The 21077-nt window shown below is 41.4% G+C and overlaps 1 protein-coding gene across 1 annotated transcript in view; it reads right to left on the reverse strand.

Annotated features, from left to right (window-relative positions):
- AOAH (acyloxyacyl hydrolase) overlaps positions 1-21077 on the reverse strand; it is a 181636-nt gene that overhangs the window by 113776 nt on the left and 46783 nt on the right. Inside the window, exon 5 of the mRNA XM_034644821.1 lies at positions 2784-2983. Within this exon, the coding sequence (XP_034500712.1) occupies positions 2784-2983 (200 nt within the window). The remainder of the gene's footprint in view (positions 1-2783; positions 2984-21077) is intronic.

Below are 21077 nucleotides of genomic sequence, written 5' to 3' on the forward strand. Positions count from 1 at the left end.
AAGCTAAGAAACTGGCTGAAGATCGCAGAGCCAGTGTCTGGCAGAGACCCAGTCTGACCTTCTACCTCCCGGCCTGCTATGCTACGCAGACATCTCTAGGTCCCTTATCCTTATGTCTGGAAGCTCCATGGCAGGAGGTGGCCAACAGCTCACCTGAGTGGTGACCGCTCCCACATAAGGTAACACCCCATCACCCATTCGCCAGCTCTTCTAGTTCCACAACCCCGTTCTTTCAACCAAGTCTAGAGCATCCAGCTGCATTTAGTTCACATGGCAAGTATAAAGAGTTAGGTGATTATGACCCATGACTCTTGCTACACAATTCCATATTTGTATACTTGTGGGCAGTTTGGGAGGAAAGTAACCCTGGGGAAAGGGGGTGGGGAGTATTTGCTGCCAGCACAGCTTCCCAGATCTTCTGTACTCCCCTCATGTCCTGACCCTGCCACATTCTTCCTCATGCTTCTCTCTATAAGACCTAGGAGAGCCTGGGTAATGGTTTGCCCTCTGGGATCAAACCCCAGCTCTGCTGCATATTCGTTGTGTGTCCTTGAGCAAGTTAAACTCTGAGCCCTGCAGTATCCACACACTTACTTCCTTAACATATAAGAAAGCCCTACTTTTATTGTAACATGGAAATGATATCCACCTCATAAGGGTGCCGTGAGGATGACAGGACATCATTCGTGTAAAGCCTTAGGCCAACGAGTGCCCCAGTAATCCCCAGCTCAATAATTGATGGGGTGGTTGGAAAATTTCTGTTTTNAAATGATATCCACCTCATAAGGGTGCCGTGAGGATGACAGGACATCATTCGTGTAAAGCCTTAGGCCAACGACTGCCCCAGTAATCCCCAGCTCAATAATTGATGGGGTGGTTGGAAAATTTCTGTTTCAGCCNATAATTGATGGGGTGGTTGGAAAATTTCTGTTTTCCAGATTTCCCCTTACCCAGATCAGTAGGGAAGCTGGGATTATGGGAGAGTGCCATAGTTCTCACTCCAGGAAACTGAGAGCATTGTCCCTGCGTTTAAGCAGAAAGAACGGGTACTGGAATGGGACTTTGGAGATGGCTGTCAGCAGGAGAGGACTCCTGGGAGATGTGGCCATTGCTGCAAATGGACGTTCGGGACTTGTGTCCCTGCTTGACTCCTTTGTGTATTCTTCACCCCCAGGGAGATGCCTTCCTCCATCATGGAGCTCCGTGCTATTCTGAAGACCTCAGTCATGTTGGGTGAACATGGGTGGAGAAGTGACTGCTCAGTGTGAGCTTGGTTTGCAGCCAATTTTCTAGCAGGTGCTTTAGGAAAGAGGAGAACAGAGCCAGCCACAGCTTGCCCTCTGCGGGCTGGCTCTGAAACCATCTCCCTAGCTTCTACCCCAAATCACACTCCTCCAGCTCAAATTCAAAGGATGGCAAACCATGGCTCTTGTGTCAGAGGCAGCAAGACCGCTGACATCTAAGAGTGCATGTTAGCAACTTGAGAAGAGAAGCCGCTCTCCAGGTCAGTCTGGTCACCAGGATGTCCTTGTACAGTGTATGCTTCTTAAACCATTGAAACACTAATGTACCAGTTGGTGGACAATCATTTCCCTGCGCCATTGAGTGGACNCAACTTGAGAAGAGAAGCCGCTCTCCAGGTCAGTCTGGTCACCAGGATGTCCTTGTACAGTGTATGCTTCTTGAAACATTGAAACACTAATGTACCAGTTGGTGGACAATCATTTCCCTGCGCCATTGAGTGGACCATGGGCCTGGCCCGAGAGCCTCCCCCTAGGACTCCCCAGACTTCCTTATGATCAGTCCACAAAGGGGCCCAAGTTGCAGTATAGCCTCAGGGGCACCTGTAGACTGGGCCCCAACACCACACCCATGTCCAGTCGGATTGGTTGACAAAAGGCCCAAAACAGTTCATTATAATCCTCACTTTAAAAACATAGATGCCTGAATGCAATTTTGGCTTTTTCTGGAAATTCTGACAAATCCTGGAAACTCTCTGGTAAGTAACCCTCTCTGGCAGGGTCATTATAAGAACCTAGCTCTAGGGGCAAATTTCTGTCATGGTGCCCTGTTAGGCTGCTCTCCTTAGCCTAAGACTCATTCTCCATAATACCACAACACGATGTTGGTGCCCTTGTGCCTTAATTACGTGCTTCCTGCTTCTCTGCTTGGAAATACCCCTTCCTAAAGCCCAGCTCAAGTATCTGAGGGGCCCAGTACAGTTCTTGCTACATAGTAGGTGCTCAGCGGATATGGAAATAAAAAGTGAAAGAAAACATGTATGATATTATGTTAACCAAGGAAACAGGCTACCAGGTATACACACAGAAAAAAGAATCCTGCAAAGGAATATACCATAATAATAAAATAAATAAAAAGGTGGATGACACCTTTTTCCTTTTGGTCCTTTCTTGTGTTTTCTAAATTTTCAATCATGAGCACAAATTCAGCAATACATGCTTTTTAAAAAGAACTCAATACATGTTGCCCTGTTTCTTCCTGAAGAAACAAAACCAGGCTCCCAGCACAGGGACGCAGTGAGAACCCAGAGACCTGGTGTGGAGAGATGTTCCTGCCCTCCCAGGGCTTCCAGGACACTGAGGAGACAGACCAGGAAGGAGCCCAGCAGGCACAAGTGAGAGGGGCAGAGAGAGGCCTCGGCAGGGTCTTTGGAGGACAGGCCACTTGGGTCCCTTTGAGGGAATTAATTTGTGTTTCATCCAGCTCAGTTCTCTGAGGGGACCAAGTGTAGTGAGGGATAAAGACAAGTAAGCAAAGCAAACAAACTGCCCAGTGACGAGGGCTGCACCACACGCCTTCCGACCCCCTTCGTGCTGCACGTGATGATGCTTCTGTCGCTCTCCCTGGAAGGCCGAGGGTGGGTTCATCAGGACCTGGCTTGACCAGAGCATCACTTGCTCCCACAGTTCAAGTGCACAAATGCCAACATAAAAAAGAGAATCTAGATACCAGGTCTGATCATCTGTCCCCAGAAAAAAATGGAATGTAAGGATTCAAAGGTACTTGGAGGGGCACCTGGGTGGCTCAGATGGTTAAGCATCTGCCTTCGGCTCAGGTCATGATCTCAGGGTCCTGGGATCGAGTCCTGCTTCAGGCTCCCAGCTCAGCAGGGAGTCTGCTTCTCGCTCTCCCTCTGCCTCTCCCCCGCTCATGCTCTCTCTCGGTATCTCTCTGTCTCAAATGAATAAATAAAATCTTATTTAAAAAAAAAAGATAGTTGGAAAAGCTAATTTTTTGCTTGTTGTGATACAGGCAAATGGGCAGATCATTAGCAATGTGCAAATGAAGAGAACTGCTCTCTCTCCTCAGTAACCTTTCACTTGGCAATCTGGAGCTTAAGGCACACTTCTAAAGTATGGGGACCACTCTTCCATCCTCCAAAAACTTAGGACTTCAGAATGGAGGGCGCAACTGTAATCAGGGGTTGGAAAGAAAGTTCGGGAATAGAGGGTGAGCTGCATGTGCAACCTTTCTGGTTGGAAGCCATACTGGTGCTTATGACTCAGCTAGACCAGTCATTAGAGGCATAAGCAGATTTTCCATCAACAACGAGGGGCTTGGTTCCAGAGTGCTCATTTGATCTTGCAACTGGTTATGGTCAACTCTTTCCAGTCTCTCATTACTTTCTCCCTCTGGTTATAGTGTGTCCTATTCCAGCTTCAAATCCCCTTCGGGGTCTCTTTAATATTCTCACGAGTGGATTGCCAAGGAGGCTCCCACACAGGCTTACAGAGAGATAAGCCCTAAGCATGGGAGCTTAGAGTCTGAAGAACCATGGGTATGTAGAGTGTATTTCTTTACTCAAGAACTTGGAAAATTCCAAGGACAATATGGCACAGTGTCCTAGCAGGCTACAAGAGGAGGAGAGGTTGACCCTTTGCTTGATCATCGGAGCACATGGTAACATATATCCATGGTAGTTCATGGAACACTTTTGTCTAGAATGATTTAAATGTCCATCCAAACCAGAGCCAGCCCAAAGTCTTCGGACAAGAGGAGAGGTTTGGTGAGTACCGATCTTTAGTGGAAGATATTTAAATGTTGTATTGATCACTAGGTCATGGTCTCCATCATCATCATCTTTTTTTTTTTTTTAAAGATTTTATTTATTTGACAGAGAGAGAGAGACAGCCAGCAAGAGAGGGAACACAGGCAGGGGGAGTGGGAGAGGAAGAAGCAGACTCCCAGCGGAGGAGCCTGATGTGGGGCTTTATCCTAGGTCTCCGGGATCACGCCTTGAGCCAAAGGCAGACGCTTAACGACTAAGCCACCCAGGAGACCGTCCATCATCATCTTCTATTTAAAGTGAGTTTGGACTCCAGAGTGCTTGTCGGTTTGAATCCTAGCTTTGCCATTCACTAGTTGTGGGACCTTGGGCAAGTTACTTAAGCACTCTGAGACTCACTCTTTTCATCTGCAAAATGGGGATAGTTGTGTGTGCGTGTGTATTGAACAAGATAGCACTTGCAATAGTGCCTTGCATGTAGTAAGCATGACATTAGTGTTAACAGCAATTGATGGTTTTGAGTTGTTACATCACCAATACATAGCTGGAAAAATTACAGTAATTACAACATCAGTTTACAAAAATGTAGGCTGTATTTCAATGCTCTTGAAAACCGTGCCGAGTGGAAAGCGGAGAGGTTACAAAATATAAGCAGGGCCACTCTGCAAACAGAGCCGGTAGTACTCAAGTCTCTAGACTCCAACACCCTTTCCACCGTGACCACATTGTTTTCCAAGAAAAAAGCAAGCTTGAAATTTTAACACAAGCAAGAAAATATGACTTCTACGGTCTCACCAGGGCTTAAGGGAATGGCAAGGGGAATTCACATGGAGTGTGGATGGTTTAATGCAAAGGATCATGGGGTCAGGGGCGAGAACTGGCTCTGTATGCCAACAACCTACGCACCTGTGTGGAAATGCAAGTACAGGCATAGTAGGCAGCGTAGGACTGATCATGAAAGAGAAAGAAGTAGTCATTCAATCATTTCTTTGTGCAATCATTCATTCATTCCTTCATTCCACAAACACTTACTATTTATACTGTGTGGCAGATTATATATTAGGGATGTAATAGTGAATGAGACATAATCCTTCCCATCAGCGGTTTTATAACCTGGGAGAGAGGATCGGCAATAAAATGTAATTAGAATACAATGTAGCAAGGGTTAAGTAATAATTAGCATTATTCCTATTTTATAGATGAGGTAAACTGAGTCTCAGAGTGGATAAAGTTCAAAGTCATAAAGCCGTGAGTGGCACAGTCAAGATTCAGTTCAGACCCTTGGGGCACAAAACCCGTGCTTTTAATCCCGCTCTAGGAGATGTTAATAGGTGTGCTAGAAAAGAAAATTGTTGTTGTTTGAAGTTGAAAAAGTTTGGGAAATCTGTGAACTAAATGCTCCTCTGAGAGAGCTGTAACACACATTAGCATATTCAAGGCTTTCAGCCACTTTGTGGCAAGAAGCACTATTTAGAAAAGCATTTCCCAAACATTCAAAACTTTCAGCCAAAGCATAGTGTACCGTATTGTCTATGATGGGGAAAAACGTAAAGAATACAGTGTACAGGGAATGCTCATTATTTCTCCCGACATTTAAGGAGTATTGGTGAATTGGCCAAGACGCATTCATTAATTGGGCCTTCTCAGGTTTTGTGATGTTAAATAATTAAATCCTGGTACACTCAGGAGTGAAGGAAGTAAAGAGAAATAGTATTTTTAGGCATGATTCTACGGTGAACAATTTTTAGCAATTGTGTTCTCTACGATCAATTATAGCAGCAGGGAGATTTTAAAAATTACAGAAAGTGCTTTTGTTCACTTCACACTCCTGACAGCAGTGACAGGTACCCACAAAGTAAAAAGCCCCTGGGAAGTGAAATGACGATTTTAGATGTGTGTTTTTTACTGTTGAAGAGCAGGCATATATGGGGGGGGGTGTTGAGGGTGGGGGAAGGTCACTGATCTACTTGGATCTTTTCTAGAAGTTTATTAGGACAGGTTTTTTCCACACCCCCAAATTTAATGGTATAAGTTGATTCATAAATAGAGCAAGATTTGAGAGAACCTATCTCCAAGGACTTGACTGCCCACTGGAGGCAGTAAGTGCATAATAACTCCAGTTAAGGAAGACAAGAAGAGCCAAGAGAAAGGGGGGAAAGTGCTTTGACGTGACTTCTATTAAGTAGAAAGACAAAGGCGGGAAGCTCCTCTGCTTGTATCCTACAGTGATTTGCCAATATGTAGGATGAGGTCTACCAAAACCCAATTTGACTTTCATGTTCCAACGATGCCCAGCTCTAAAGGGCATTTATGATTTTTAGCTGCGTGGAAAAAATTAAGTCATTTCATGCCACTTTCTTCTTGAAAGGAAAGGAAAGGGAAAGGAAAGGAAGGGAGGGAGGAAAGTAGGAATTGAGGGAGAGGGAGGGAAATATGAAAGAAAAAAGCAACTATCTTTAAACGCATTCCCTTTGATCACTGAATATCTCTTCTTCATACATATTTTACCATTTGCTAAATTTTCTTCTTTTCTTCTCCTGGGCTGATTCTGCATTGTAGAGCTATTAGTATCATTAATATATGTAATCTTACTATCCTTATCCTTTTCCCCAGACAACACCTTTTTAAAAAGCATTGTTTTAAACAGCACTATTCCCGTTCCGCGTTTTTTTCTGACATTGTTATCCATCGACTTTACCACCCTCGCTCCCACCACCGTCACTGCACACATACAGACATTCCTCGATGCGTCCAGGTCTGTACCAGGCATTGTATGTGCTGGATCTCTTCATATATACTGACAGTGGGGGAGGAATTAACTGTTCTTAATCCCGAGTTAAAGGTGAGAAGTTCAAGAGCCAGTGCTGGAATTGTCCAAGGCTTCACAACCAACACTTTGGTTATATTTTGACTGTTTCTTCCCCAGAGTCTGTGCATGTGCATAAGTTCTCCAGTGCTAGACTCTATGGGCTATTGTTATTACAGGATATTGTCCTACTCTTCAAACTCATGATTTCTGGCAAACAACTGGGTTAGTTAGATGGTGAGTGTGGTTTGGTCATTGGCTTGTTTAGGCCAATTGGTTTTGCAACATAATATTCTATTTGTTGTTATTATTATTATCTATTATTCTGTTTGCATTCAGGTTGCTAGATGAGTCTTGTCCAATGTTTCACAATTAAACTGTGTTAGTTTCCTTTTGTGGCTGTAACAAATTACCACAAACATAGTGGCTTCAAACAATACAAATTTATTATGTCACAGTTGCAGAGGAGGTCTGAAGTCTGAAATGAACCTCAGGAGGCTAAAACCAGGTATCAGCTGGGCTAACAGTTGTAGTTTCCAGGGGGAATCCATTTCTTGCCTCTTCAGTGTCTCGTGGCTGCACCCATTCCTTGGCTGATGGCCTCATCACTCTATCTCTGTTGCCATATCTTCTTCTCACATTCTGATCCTACTGCCTATCTCTTATAAGGACCCTTTTGATTATGTCGGGCCCATCCGGATGATCCAGGATAGTTTCCCCATCTATAGATCTTCAAAGTAATCACACCTGCAAAGTCCCTTTTGTCATGTAAGTCACATTCACAGGTTCTGGGGATTAGGATGTGGACCTCTTTGGGGGACCATTGTTCTGTATAGCACACTGTTCATTCAACAAATACTTACTGAGCAATTAATAAGTGCAGTGAATATGCTGGGCTCTGGGGAAATCACATGGAACAGCATGTGCTTGGGGGATAAAACAGCTGGTTATCTGTTCTCATGGAGTTTATACCTTAACAGAAGGAGCAGATGTTAAATAATAATTGCAAAGTTATTTAGCTTATTGTGCAATTGTTTTATTACAATTGTAATACGTTCTGGAAGGAGGGGATACGATGAAAGCCAAGGAATTCGGGCATCAGGAAAAGCTTCTGAGAGGAAATGACTTCTGAGTTGAGTTCTGATGTGGGTGACTATTTAGGTGAAGACGAGGGCCAAGCGTGGATATTGGGAGATGGCTGATTAAAACTTCAGGGGCACCTGGCTGGCTCAGTCTGTTAAGCATCTGCCTTTGGCTCAGGTCATGATACCAGGGTCCTGGGCTCAAGCCCCACATGGGGATCCCCACTCATCAAGAAGCCTGCTTCTCCCTCTCCCTCTGCCTGCTGCTCCCCCTGCTTGTGCTCTGTCAAATAAATAAAATCTTTAAAAAAACTTCAAATTTTGAAGTATCTTTTAGAACCGTCTGAATTCACTAGTCATTAGCTTTTCTTGAGCTAAGGGAAGAAAGAAGCATATTATCAAGAAAGAAATAGTTATTTTTTAAACTTTTCTAAAGTAGGCAAGAAACATTTTCAAATCTTGAATACCATATAAGTACCTTTCTTGAAATCATTTGATTTTTTTCTACTGAGTAGAAAGGGTAACTTAAATTTGCATTGTTACTGCTATATTTTGAAGATTTTTAAGATCTGTAAGAGTTTAATGACCTCCAAATTAGTCTTTAAACAAGTCTAAATAGATAAATTCTCCAAGATTCCAAATATGGGCTTACACCAAAATACAGCATGGTATCCTTGTCAAGATACCTCAAAATGCCCTGGGAAAAGATTGAACAGTAGACTGTATATCCAAGCACAGGGCTTAATGCTTTCCTCAGTTCTGTTAGAGTTTTAAGCCTTCGAGTCTTCAGGGCAATTTAATTTAGTGGTCTCTGATATTTAAAGCCTTTGTTTCTGCGATAATTTCTTGTCTAATGACCTTCAAAGAGTTTCATGGAGGCAAAATACATAAGAGATAATTGGAATCTCATTTAATTTTCACTCTTTTAGTTATGAGAAGAAGATTGGTAGTTCCCCCTACATTTTGGTCCTTTGATCTTCTTTTTCTGCAAACTAATTGTTCGTGGCCTTTGCTCATTTTTTTTCTTTTTGATTTTATAAAAACTCTTTGAATTGTGGAAAAATAATTCTTTGTGTGGTATATTACAAAAACATTCTCCCCCCGTTTTTTTTTTTTTGACTTTGCGTACGGCAGGTTTTTTATTAGTCAGATGTATTCATATTTCCCTTTGTGACTTCTGTATCACAAATTACAAATAAAATTGCTCAGATTTTCCTTCTTTTATGGTTCCATTTTTAATGTTTCAACCTTTAATTCACTTGGGATTTATTCTGCTGTAGGAAATAGCTAAACATTTAGCTTAAATTTTATTTCCAAATGGCTAGTCTTTAGTTCCATCCATTTATTGAATAAGCCAGTGTTGTACCACTGATATAAAATGCTATTTTTATCAAAAACAAGAATCTCCAACGCACTTGGGTTTATTTTTAGGCAGTATATTCTGTTTCCTTTTCAGTTGTTCCCACATCTAGAGGACTAGATCCCCCTGTCATTTATCTCATTGTTCAAAATTTTCTGAGATGTTTAAATAGGAACTTTACAAACATTGTCAAATAAACAACTCCACAACCAGCAATTTGTTTGAATTTTGATCTCTCATCTGTAAAATTAGGATAACGGAATAAGCTTGCAATTGTGTGGAAGGACTTTAAATGCTATATGACAAGTAACTAGGCCAGCTTTCGGTACGGGTGTAACAACTCAAATTGTGTTTGCCCTTGCCTTTTATCAGTCAGCCCTAATGTGTGCCTGTCACACAATAGGAGCTTAGTAAATGTATTTTATGAGAATAAAAGAATGACTGTCTATGCCTTAAAAGCCTATCAATTTTACCCGACACTTTTGACCTTAGTACCCTTTCTGGTCCTATTTACTAAAGATATGGTTGCCTTCTAGGTACAAACATGGGTTTATAAAGTGGAAAACTTTATTAACTCTTCCAGAGTATTGAGGTGGCACACACACAAAAATGCTCCAAAATTGTGTGTTATTCTTCCTTGAATGTATGTTCCCTTCACAAGTAAAATTTGATTTTTCTAATAGTTTGCCAAGTCACAGTTGAAGATCAGCCATCATTCAAAAAGGAAATTTCCTTAACCTGAAACTCTGACGATGACAAAAATGGCTCTTTATTATTGAATGATTTGTTTCCCCCTAAGTTTGGCTGTGTGAGAAAACATTCACATACTCTACAGGGTTACGGTGGGGAACAGGGGAAGAGCAAATATAAGCTGGAGAGGTTGACCAGACAACCAAATAGGAAGAGAAGCTTCTGTTTAGTTTTGTTTTGAACTATTATTTTGCTAGAACTCTCCATGGCAGCCATGGAGGCTCCAATAAGGTGATGATGACAGAGGAAGTAATTTTTTCTTCCTTGTTTGACACAGAGATTCTGTTTAACTGAGAGTGCTGAATTCATTTTTATTTTCTGTGCACACGCCACACACACAAAAGGCAAGTCATAATTACAATGTTGAGAGGACAAAGGTGGACTTTAGAGACTTAGGTTTTGTTAAACAGAGATGGTGCGGAGAAATTTACCCCAATACATACACACACAGGTACATACCATATTGGACAAAACGGAACTCATTGCAAAAGTGAGGGGAAGATTAGCTCACACAGCTGAAAGCACTGTGCGTAGAGCTCAGCTCATCATTAGGAACAGAAGGGCCCAGGTGACTGTACAGAATGAAATGTAGTGATTCATGAATCTTAGAAAATGTTCAATTTCTTGTCCATTTGTAATTTTTCCTAAACCTTACTACTTGAGATCTTCAATTAAAAGAGATGCTAGATATGTTATTTTGCACTTAATGTTTAAAAAATGAAAGTAAGTTCCTGAGATCAGCTTATTTATCTCTCAGTTGAATGAGAATTTGTCATGTGACATTTTCTCATAAAAAGGAGTACAACCTTCTCCTTCCGAAACCTTTTTATGTCAGCCTTGTGGTAATTTGGGTCCCAAGGAAGCATGGTTCCCCGTGTATGCATACACTCCCACACACTCAACATTGGAGAACTTCTAGTTCCTACAGCAATCAGACTCACTCGGGAAGAGCCATTTCAAAGTCTGGATTGCTTACCTAAGGCAACAGGTCCCTTCAAAGCAGTTTATTATTTTTCTAAAAAAATTTTTAAATTGGTATTAATATGGTGCCTTCATTAGAATCACCATTTATGTAAGATAAGAAGATGAAGACAAATGAGAAATAACTGGGAAGTTTTTCATAGCTCAAGGATGACCTCATGATAGACTAAGATGACTTAAAAAAGATAATTTCATTTCATGTTTAACCCCAATTAAACTTTATTTTATGTAGTACTTATTTGAAGTGATATTTTATTTTTATGTTACAATACACTTAATGTATATTTCAGTATATTTGCATTTTACTTCTGTTTATGAATTTTTGTATTTGAAATGTATTACTCTGTTTTACTGATTTCAAGTACTTAAAATTCATTATGTGAAATAAATACCAAAATAAGTTGAATTTTTACTCCAATATTTGAATGACTCTTTAGTTTAGCACTGGAAGACCTTCCAATCTGCCCCTTGTCTCCATTTCCAGCCTCCCTCCCACTCTCCCTCACCCAGTGATAAATAAATCTATCTACGTTTCTTTTCCCCTATAGAGCTTGCATCTGGCTACCTCTCTTCCTTTGCTTGATTCCCCTTCTCCTATCTGTGATGTTTACATTGAACAAGCACAACCGGTAGAATGGAATCTTAAAGCAAATTCATTCTAGATTTTCCCCTCCCACTGCCTTGCAGCCCTTTAAGTGGGTTGGAGGCCCAGGGGAAATAGGGGGAACGCATTTCCACTAGAGCACACGCTCTGAATATAATTCTCTTTTAATGTGGATCAAAGTGGTGTGAAGTAGGTCTTGACTATTCCTTTGAGATGTCTGTGAATGTAGCATGTCCCTGCAGCTCAGGGGTGGTTAGGAAGGGCATCTGTTCCAAGTTACAGGGTGTGCCTGGAGGGAGCAGCATAAATCGAGGAGGCTCTGCTCCTGGCCCAATGGGTGTCCTCTAACACTGATCTAATAAAGGCACGACTCCAGCGTGACAAGGTACACACGAAGGAACCACATTCAACTTTCAGTGTCAGAGTGCTGCTTTGCACACACCGCATTCCAGCAGCAAGCATTGGCTTGTTTTGTATGCAAATGAGACTAGGAGTGGTATAAATAATCCCCTCAAAGTAGGTAACACAAAACCATCTGGGTGGTCTTTACAATGCAGTCTGCAATCTTCCTCTTTCTGTTCCTTTCCTATCCTGTCTTGTCCTCCTTTCCATCCCCCCACCTCTACATACCCCCACTCCTGATGCCAGCTGAATTTTGTAGATTGTTTCTTGCTTCAGTTAATCATGGATGACGTTTGTCATGAACACGAGGTAGATAAGGATATGAGCCCGTAGCTAAAGGATAGGCAAAAAGTGGGCTTGGAATGTCAACTGCACTGTAGATGACGAATGGGCAGTTTATTAAGGTCCCTAAATGTCGTTCCACTTTTACTTTTGTTCCCACTGAAGTCAGACCCCGTTGCTCTACACTGTTGGGTTCTGCCCACCAGCTGGGTGGTCTTTACAATGCAGTCTGCAATCTTCCTCTTTCTGTTCCTTTCCTATCCTGTCTTGTCCTCCTTTCCATCCCCCCACCTCTACATACCCCCACTCCTGATGCCAGCTGAATTTTGTAGATTGTTTCTTGCTTCAGTTAATCATGGATGACGTTTGTCATGAACACGAGGTAGATAAGGATATGAGCCCGTAGCTAAAGGATAGGCAAAAAGTGGGCTTGGAATGTCAACTGCACTGTAGATGACGAATGGGCAGTATATTAAGGTCCCTAAATGCGTTCCACTTTTACTTTTGTTCCCACTGAAGTCAGACCCCGTTGCTCTACACTGTTGGGTTCTGCCCACCAGCTAGCTCCCCGGAGCAGAAGGACTCCCTTCTTCCCTCCACCTTGCAACATGCATTTCACGGGGACAATGGCTTGTGTCACGTTATTTGTATTTTACCAGAGTCAGAAACGCATGCAAAGCAGGACACTGAGGGTGCAGAGTCCTGCTTGTGAGGAATTACTGGTCCAGGATCAGTGGTTCAATTAAAAGTAACTATACCCCGGGAGTAGCAGTGAGGCCTACAGCATACTGGGGAAGAGCTTGGGCTTTAAAGACAAACAGACCTGGGGCTGAATCCTCTCATTGCCACTTATTAGATTTGTAATCTCCTAAATTCACCTAGACTCAATTTCTTCACCTGTAAAACAACCCCCACCCCCTAGGAGCACTGTTAAATGAGATCACACATGTCAAGTGCAGCGCTGGTATGTTATCCGGACACCAGACATGTGCCTGGCACAATGGAGGCAACAAAGATGGGCAAGATGCAGACCCGCCACCTTGAGAAGCTTACATCTTTTTTTTTTTTTTTAAAAGATTTTTATTTATTTATTCATTCGACAGAGATAGAGACAGCCAGCGGGAGAGAGAACACAAGCAGCGGGAGTGGGAGAGGAAGAAGCAGGCTCATAATGGAAGAGCCTGATGTGGGGCTCGATCCCATAACACCGGGATCACGCCCTGAGCCAAAGGCAGACGCTTAACCGCTCGGCCACCCAGGTGGCCCCCAATAAGCTTACATCTTAATAAGAAAATCTATGTAAGCTTAATATTTTAATATCTCTCTGCCATACTTCCCTCATCTATAACATGTAGACAACAATACCTATTTCATAAGAGTAAATGACTCATGTACATAAAGCATTTAGAACCACACTGGCACATCATAGTACTTCAAAGGTATTTATGATGCTGATGGAAAGCAGAGTTTATATTTTGTGGAGAGGATAAGAAATTACTTTACAGAGAAAGTGACTGAGACATGAGCTCAGATGGTGGGCCTGGTATTGATAGGGCATCCTGGCTGGAAGGAATGATCGAGAAGAAGGGTACAGAGGTGGGAAGGTTAAGGCGAGCTCAAGAAAAAGTCAATCACTCCATTTTGGCTGCAGCAGGGGATACACAAGAGAACCAGGAAGTCCAGAAGGGCTTTTTGAGAATCCTGAAACTCTAAGTGAAAATGTATACCTCACTGGGGAGGCAATATAGAGATCATAATCTGGGCACAGATATAGGCACTGGGAAAATTGATGTGCCCATGAAATAAGGGGAATCAGAATTTCCATCAGTGTTGCAAATGAGAAACTAGTGGCACTTTGTCTATTCATTCAACAAATACTTCTTTGTTATATGTGAGGCATTGGGTGTATGGTAGTGACCAAGGCAGAGTCCTCCTGCAGGTGACAGCCTAGTGGCAGAGATGGATAGACAGGCAAATCACCCGGGTCTATCATTTAAAGCAAGGCGGGTTCCGTGGAGGGACCTACAAGAGCTTCGACAAGAGGGGTATGTAGAACGAGTCAGGGATGCACTCCCTGAAGAAGCAACATGTGAGCTGAGATCTGAAGGATGAGGGAAAAACTGCTTTCCACATCAAGGCACAGAGGTGGAGTGCCAAGATCAAATTTACCTCATAAAAGGCCTTTCTAGCATACGGGTGGAGAATTTTTTTGGAAAGCAGGCAAGAGCAGAATTTGGTTGGACTAACTAGGAAGCTAGAGCAGGAGTGACATCAAAGGATGACTGTTGGAATCCTTCATGTGGTGAAACCGTTACACACACAAAACACAATGAACCTCACAGGTAAAAGAAGCCAGACACAGGGAAGACCATATTGTATGATTCCATTTATATGACATTCAAGAACAGAACTTTATATGAGTGAACTAATCCGTGGTGATAGATTTTAGAACAGTGGCTACATTAAGGGGTAGGTATTGACTGGGACAGTCATGAGGGAGGCTTCTGGCAGCAGGCTGGAAATTATGTACATCTGTAGTAGGTAGGTAATTCTCCCTACTAATTCACGCCTGCTTTGTAGGTGTAGTTTGTGTGCCATGGAAATGAAAAGAAGGTCTGATATATATCATTAAAAAAATACATGCTCAAAGTGCAATGTTAACGGGGAAAAGTAGGATAAAAATTACATATACAATATCATAACTCTCAAAAAATAAATAACAATAATTTATTTAAAAATTAAAAGGAAAACGTCTAACATTTTGACATTGGTTATTTGTGGTGGTGGGATTTCAGCTGACTGATGTGAAGAGACAACCCGGGAAGGATTTTCAGAAACACTGACAATGACAATGAATCATGGAACACAACATCAAAAACTAAGGATGTACTGTATGGTGACTAACATAACAATAAAAATTATAAAAAAAAAAAACAAAACAAAACACTGACAATGGATAGGAGATTAACCAACTGCTCTCAGCAGGATAGGGATAGGAATCCTAGTTCTATTCTTTCCTAAGGGAGTAACCTTCAGCAAGTTACATAACCTCTTTACTCCAGTTTCCACAACATTAAAAAAGGGGTCATAATGAACAATGGTGACTCCATCCTGGAATTGTCTGGGGGACTAAATAAGGTGAAGGGTAAGCACAGTGCCCTGGAAGACAGTGAGTCCTCAGGAAGCATCAGTTGTTGCTATTAAAGAAAGCCTGGAGGCAGAAGAGAGTGAAGCTGTCCATGTTTGCACCAACTGCCCCTCCTCTAGGACACTTGGAGGGATGGTGGCTGGTGATGGGGATTTGAAAAGGAGGAAGAAGGTCCAGAACAGCAACTGGGGGAAGGTCAAGCTGACCAGGGAGCATGCCCTGCTGGGGTACAAGCTGAGCATTTCCAGGGTGAAATCCTCCCCCTCCCTCCCAGCCAGGAAGGATGGCTGAAAGGCTCCCGAGTTAGGAATTGCAAAGGGTGTTGTGATGGGAAGACAAGGAAATGGTATTCCGAGTATAAACTCCATAGGGTACGAAAATAAAGCATGTCATTTTACATGGGATAGTTTAAAGTTGAACATCTTGTGACTATGTATAACTGTCGGTGTGATGTATATATAACGTGATTTTTATTTAAGGAAATGACAAAAAACCTGCATCACTTGCCTTCGTAGAGACACGTTTCCTCTGTGTATTATCAATGGTGAATATTATGATACCATATTCGCATGCCATATGAACACATGAAAAAAATTTTCTTAATTGAAAGTGCCTACCCCTTCTAGAAACCACTGGATTCCAAAGCTTCTAGAATTTGGGGAAATGTAATTGGCACATAGTCAATAACCTAGGAAGCATGACATGCACTCATACTCCAGGTATTCGCACCTCTCTCTTCCTTCTCAAGGGGAAAGGTTATGATATTTAATGCTATCAGTCAGAAGCAGCACATTCATTGGTTAGGCCACAAAGTGTTAAACTCACTTTATTTCAATGAGAATAAAAAAGGAATTTACATAAAACAAAAACCTATTGTGCCATACACAGAAAAACTATAATTCTGGAATAGGAGGCATAGAATTTTATTTTATTTTTATTTTATTTTATTTTACTTTACTTATAGGAAGCTTCTGAAAAATCAATATTTTGAGGCCTAACTAGATTTACTCTCACTCAGAATGTGCTGAGAATATTGTCAACATTCGCAGCTCTGTCTGCTGCTTTCCAATTGAAAATTGTCCAACTTGATATAATGCACACAGGGTGCTCTGAAGAGTTATACTGAATAATAATGATATTGGCTACCACTTTAATTAATACTTTTTTTATGTAGCAGGTATCCTGCTGAGCATTTTGGGTGTATTAGCTCACTTACTTCCCACAACAAACCTATGAGGGAGGTATTTTAGGCATTTTACTATACCCATTTTATGGGTGAGAACAATAAAGCTCAGACTAGGGTGACCAACTGCTCAGTTTTTCCCAGGATGTAGGACTTTCAGTGCTTATCCCAGGAAAGTCCTGGGCAAAATGGCTGAGTTTATCTTTCTATAAAAGTGACCTGCATGATTTTTAAATGGTAGAGAGAAATTTAACCTCTTTATAAATATCTATGCCCCCAACAGGGGAGCAGCTAGATACACAAGACAACTCTTAACCAGAATAAAGAGACAAATAGATAATAATACGTTAATAGCAGGGGACCTCAACACTCCACTCTCAGCAACAGACAGAACACCTAAGGAGAAAATCAACAAAGAAACAAGAGATTTGAATGACATACTGGACCATATGGACCTCATAGATATGTACAGAACACTACACCCCAGAACAACAGAATACTCATTCTTTTCNTTCTCCAGAATAGACCATATACTGGGTTATAAAACAGGTGTCAACTGATACCAAAAGACTGAGATTATTCCTTTCATATTCTCAGACCACAATGCTTTGAAACTGGAACTCAACCACAAGGAAAAATTTGGAAGAAACTCAAACACTTGTAAACTAAGAACCATCCTGCTTAAGAGTGATAGGGTAAACCAGAGAATTAAAGAAGAGCTTAAACAATTTATGGAAACCAATGAGAACGAAAACACATGAGTCAAAAACCTATGGGACTCTGCAAAGTCAGTCCTAAGGGGAAAATATATAGCCATCCAAGCCTCACTCAAAAGAATAGAAAAATCTAAAATGCAGTTTTTAAACTTTCACCTTAAGAAGCTGAAGCTGGAACAGAGGAAAAGGCCTAACCCACACATGAGAAGGCAGTTGATCAAGATTAAAGCAGAGATCAATGAATTAGAAACCAGGAGAACAGTAGAGCAGATCAACAAAACTAGAAGCTGGTTCTTTGAAGGAATAAATAAGATCGATAAGCCAGAGGCCAGACTTATTCAAAATTATAGAGAAAGGACCCAAATTAATAAAATTATGAATGAAAGGGGAGAGATCACGACCAAAACCAAAGAAATAAAAAGAATCATTAGAAACTATTATCCACAACTATATGCCAATAAATTAAACAACCTGGAAGAAATGGATGCCTTCCTGGAAACCTATAAACTACCAAGTCTGAAACAGGAAGAAATTGATTATTTAAACAGACCGATTAATTATGAAGAGATTGAAGCAGTGATAAAAAACCTCCCCCAAAACGAGAATCCAGGGCCTGACAGATTCCCAGGGGAATTCTACCAAACATTCAAAGAAGAAATAATACTTATTCTCCTAAAGCTATTTCAAAAAACAGAAACAGAAGGAAAACTACCAAACTCATTGTATGAGGTCAGTATTACCTTGATCCCCAAACCAGGCAAAGACCCCATCAAAAAGGAGAATTACGGACCGATATGCCTAATGAATATGGACGCCAAAATTCTCAACAAGATCCTAGCTAATAGGATCCAACAGTACATTAAAAGGATTATCCATCATGACCAAGTGGGATTCATCCCTAGGATGCAAGCGTGGTTCAACATTTGCATATCGATCAGTGTGATAGATCATATCAACAAGAAAAGAGTCAAGAACCATATGATCCTCTCAATTGATGCAGAAAAATCATTTGACAAAATACAGCATCCTTTCCTGATTAAAACCCTTCAGAGTGTAGGGATAGAGGGTACATTCCTCAATTTCATAAAAACCATCTATGAAAAGCCTACAGTGAATATCATTCTCAATGAGGAAAAGCTGAAGGCCTTTCCCTTAAGATCAGGAACATGACAAGGATGCCCACTCTCACCATTATTGTTCAACATAGTACTAGAATTCCTTGCAACAGCAATCAGACTACAAAAAAGAATAAAATGTATTCAAATCAGCAAAAGAAGTCAAACTGTCTCTCTTCGCAGATGACATGATACTCTATATGGAAAACCCAAAAGACTCCCCCACCCAAATCACTAGAACTCATAGAACAATACAGTAATGTGGCAGGATACAAAATCAATGCTCAGAAATCAGTTGCATTTCAATATACCAACAATAAGACTGAAGAAAGAGAAATTAGGGAATCAATTCCATTTACAACAGCACCAAAAATCATATGATACCTCAGAATTAACCAGAGAGGTAAAGGATCTATATTCTAGAAACTACAGATCACTGCTGAAAGACATTGAAGAAGACACAAAAAGATGGAAAAAAATTCCATGCTCACGGATCGGAAGAATAAACATAGTTAAAGTGTCTATGCTACCCAGAGCAATCTATACTTTCAACGCCATCCCGATCAAAATAACAATGACATTTTTCAAGGAGCTGGAAGAAATAGCCCTTAAATTTGTGTGGAACCAGAAAAGGCCCCAAATCGCCAAGGAAATGCNAAATTTGTGTGGAACCAGAAAAGGCCCCAAATCGCCAAGGAAATGCTGAAAAGGAAAAACAAAGCTGGGGACATCATGTTGCCTGATTTCAAGCTATACTACAAAGCTGTGATCACCAAGGCAGCATGGTGAGGGCACAAAAACAGACACATAGACCAACTGAACAGAATAGAGGCTCCAGAAATGGACCCTTGGCTCTAGGGTCAACAATCTTTGACAAAGCAGGAAAAAACATCCAGTGGAAGAAAGACAGTCTCTTCAATAAATGGTGCTGGGAAAATTGGACAGCTATATGCAAAAGAATGAAACTTGGCCACTCTCTCACATCATACACAAAGATAAACTCCAAATGGATGAAAGACCTCGATGTGAGACAGGAATCCATCAAAATCATAGAGGAGAACATAGGCTGTAACCTCTTTTACATCGGCCACAGCAACTTTTTTCATGACACATCTCCAAAGGCAAGAGAAACAAAAGCAAAAATGAACTTGTGGGACTTCATCAAGGTAAAAAGCTTCTGCACAGCAAAGGAAACAGTCATCAAAACTAAGAGGCAGCCCACGGAATGGGAGAAGATACTTGCGAATGACACTACAGATCCTTTTACTTTTATAGAACCCCCCCTTAAGATCTACACTACCCCCTAAAAGATCTATAAAGAACTTCTCAAACTCAATACACGAGAAACAAATAATCAAAAAACGGGCAGAAGATATGAAGACACTTTTCCAATGAAGACATACAAATGGCTAACAGACACATGAAAAAATGCTCAAAATCATTAGCCATCAGGGAAATTCAAATCAAAACCACATCGAGATACCACCGTACGCCAGTTAGAATGGCGAAAATATACAAGGCGAGAAACAACAAATGTTGGAGAGGATGTGGAGAAAGGGGAACCCTCTTACACTGTTGGTGGGAATGCAAGTTGGTACAGCCACTTTGGAAAACAGTGTGGAGGTCCCTCAAAAAGTTATAAATAAAGCTACCCTATGACCCAGCTATTGCACTACTGGGTATTTACCCCAAAGATACAGTTGTAGTGAAGAGAAGGGCCATATGCATCCCAATGTTCATCGCAGCATTGTCCACAATGGCTAAATTGTGGAAGGAGCAGAGATGCCCTTTAACAGACGAATGGATAAAGAAGATGTGGTCCATATATACAATGGAATATTACTCAGCCATCAGAAAGAATGATTACACAACATTTGCAGCAACATGGATGGGACTGGAGGAGATTATGCTAAGTGAAATAAGTCAAGCAGAGAAAGACAATTACCATATGGTTTCACTCATTTATGGAACATAAGATATAGCAGGGAGATCGGTAGGAGAAGGAAGGGAAGAATGAAGGGGGGGGGTAAACAGAAGGGGGAATGAACCATGAGAGACTATGGACTCCGGGAAACAAGCTGAGGGCTTCAGAGGGGAGGAGGGTGGGGATTGGGCTAGGTCGGTGATGGGTATTAAGGAGGGCACATATTGCATGGAGCACTGGTTGTTATACTCAAACAATGAATCATGGAACACTACATCAGAAACTAATGATGTACTGCATGGTGACTAACATAATAAAAAATTTAAAAAAATAATAGGAGCTGTAGTGTCTTGGGAGTATAATGTCATTTTCTGCCACGTGGACTGAGCAGTTGGAAAGCTAATCTGTAGGATGTGGTTCAGGCGTCAGAACCCAGTGTATGCAGTGAGGAAGCCTGGGGAGAACGTTACCCTGTGTTTGTGGTGACTTCCAAGTCCCATTTCCATCTCTGTGTGAGGCCTGGCAAGATGGCCTCTTAACCTTTTGTGAGCACTTGAGTTAAGAGGTCAAAAGAGAGTCATCTGCTTGGCTCCAGGGCTTCTTCATGAGAGGTGGAGGGGAAGGTAACTTAAAGTATAAAAGGAGGCCACATATTCTAATTTGTGGGGCAAGCTGTATATAGCAGATAAAGTCCATT

This window comes from Ailuropoda melanoleuca, chromosome 1 (genome assembly GCF_002007445.2).
Source record: "Ailuropoda melanoleuca isolate Jingjing chromosome 1, ASM200744v2, whole genome shotgun sequence".
NCBI lineage: Eukaryota > Metazoa > Chordata > Mammalia > Carnivora > Ursidae > Ailuropoda > Ailuropoda melanoleuca.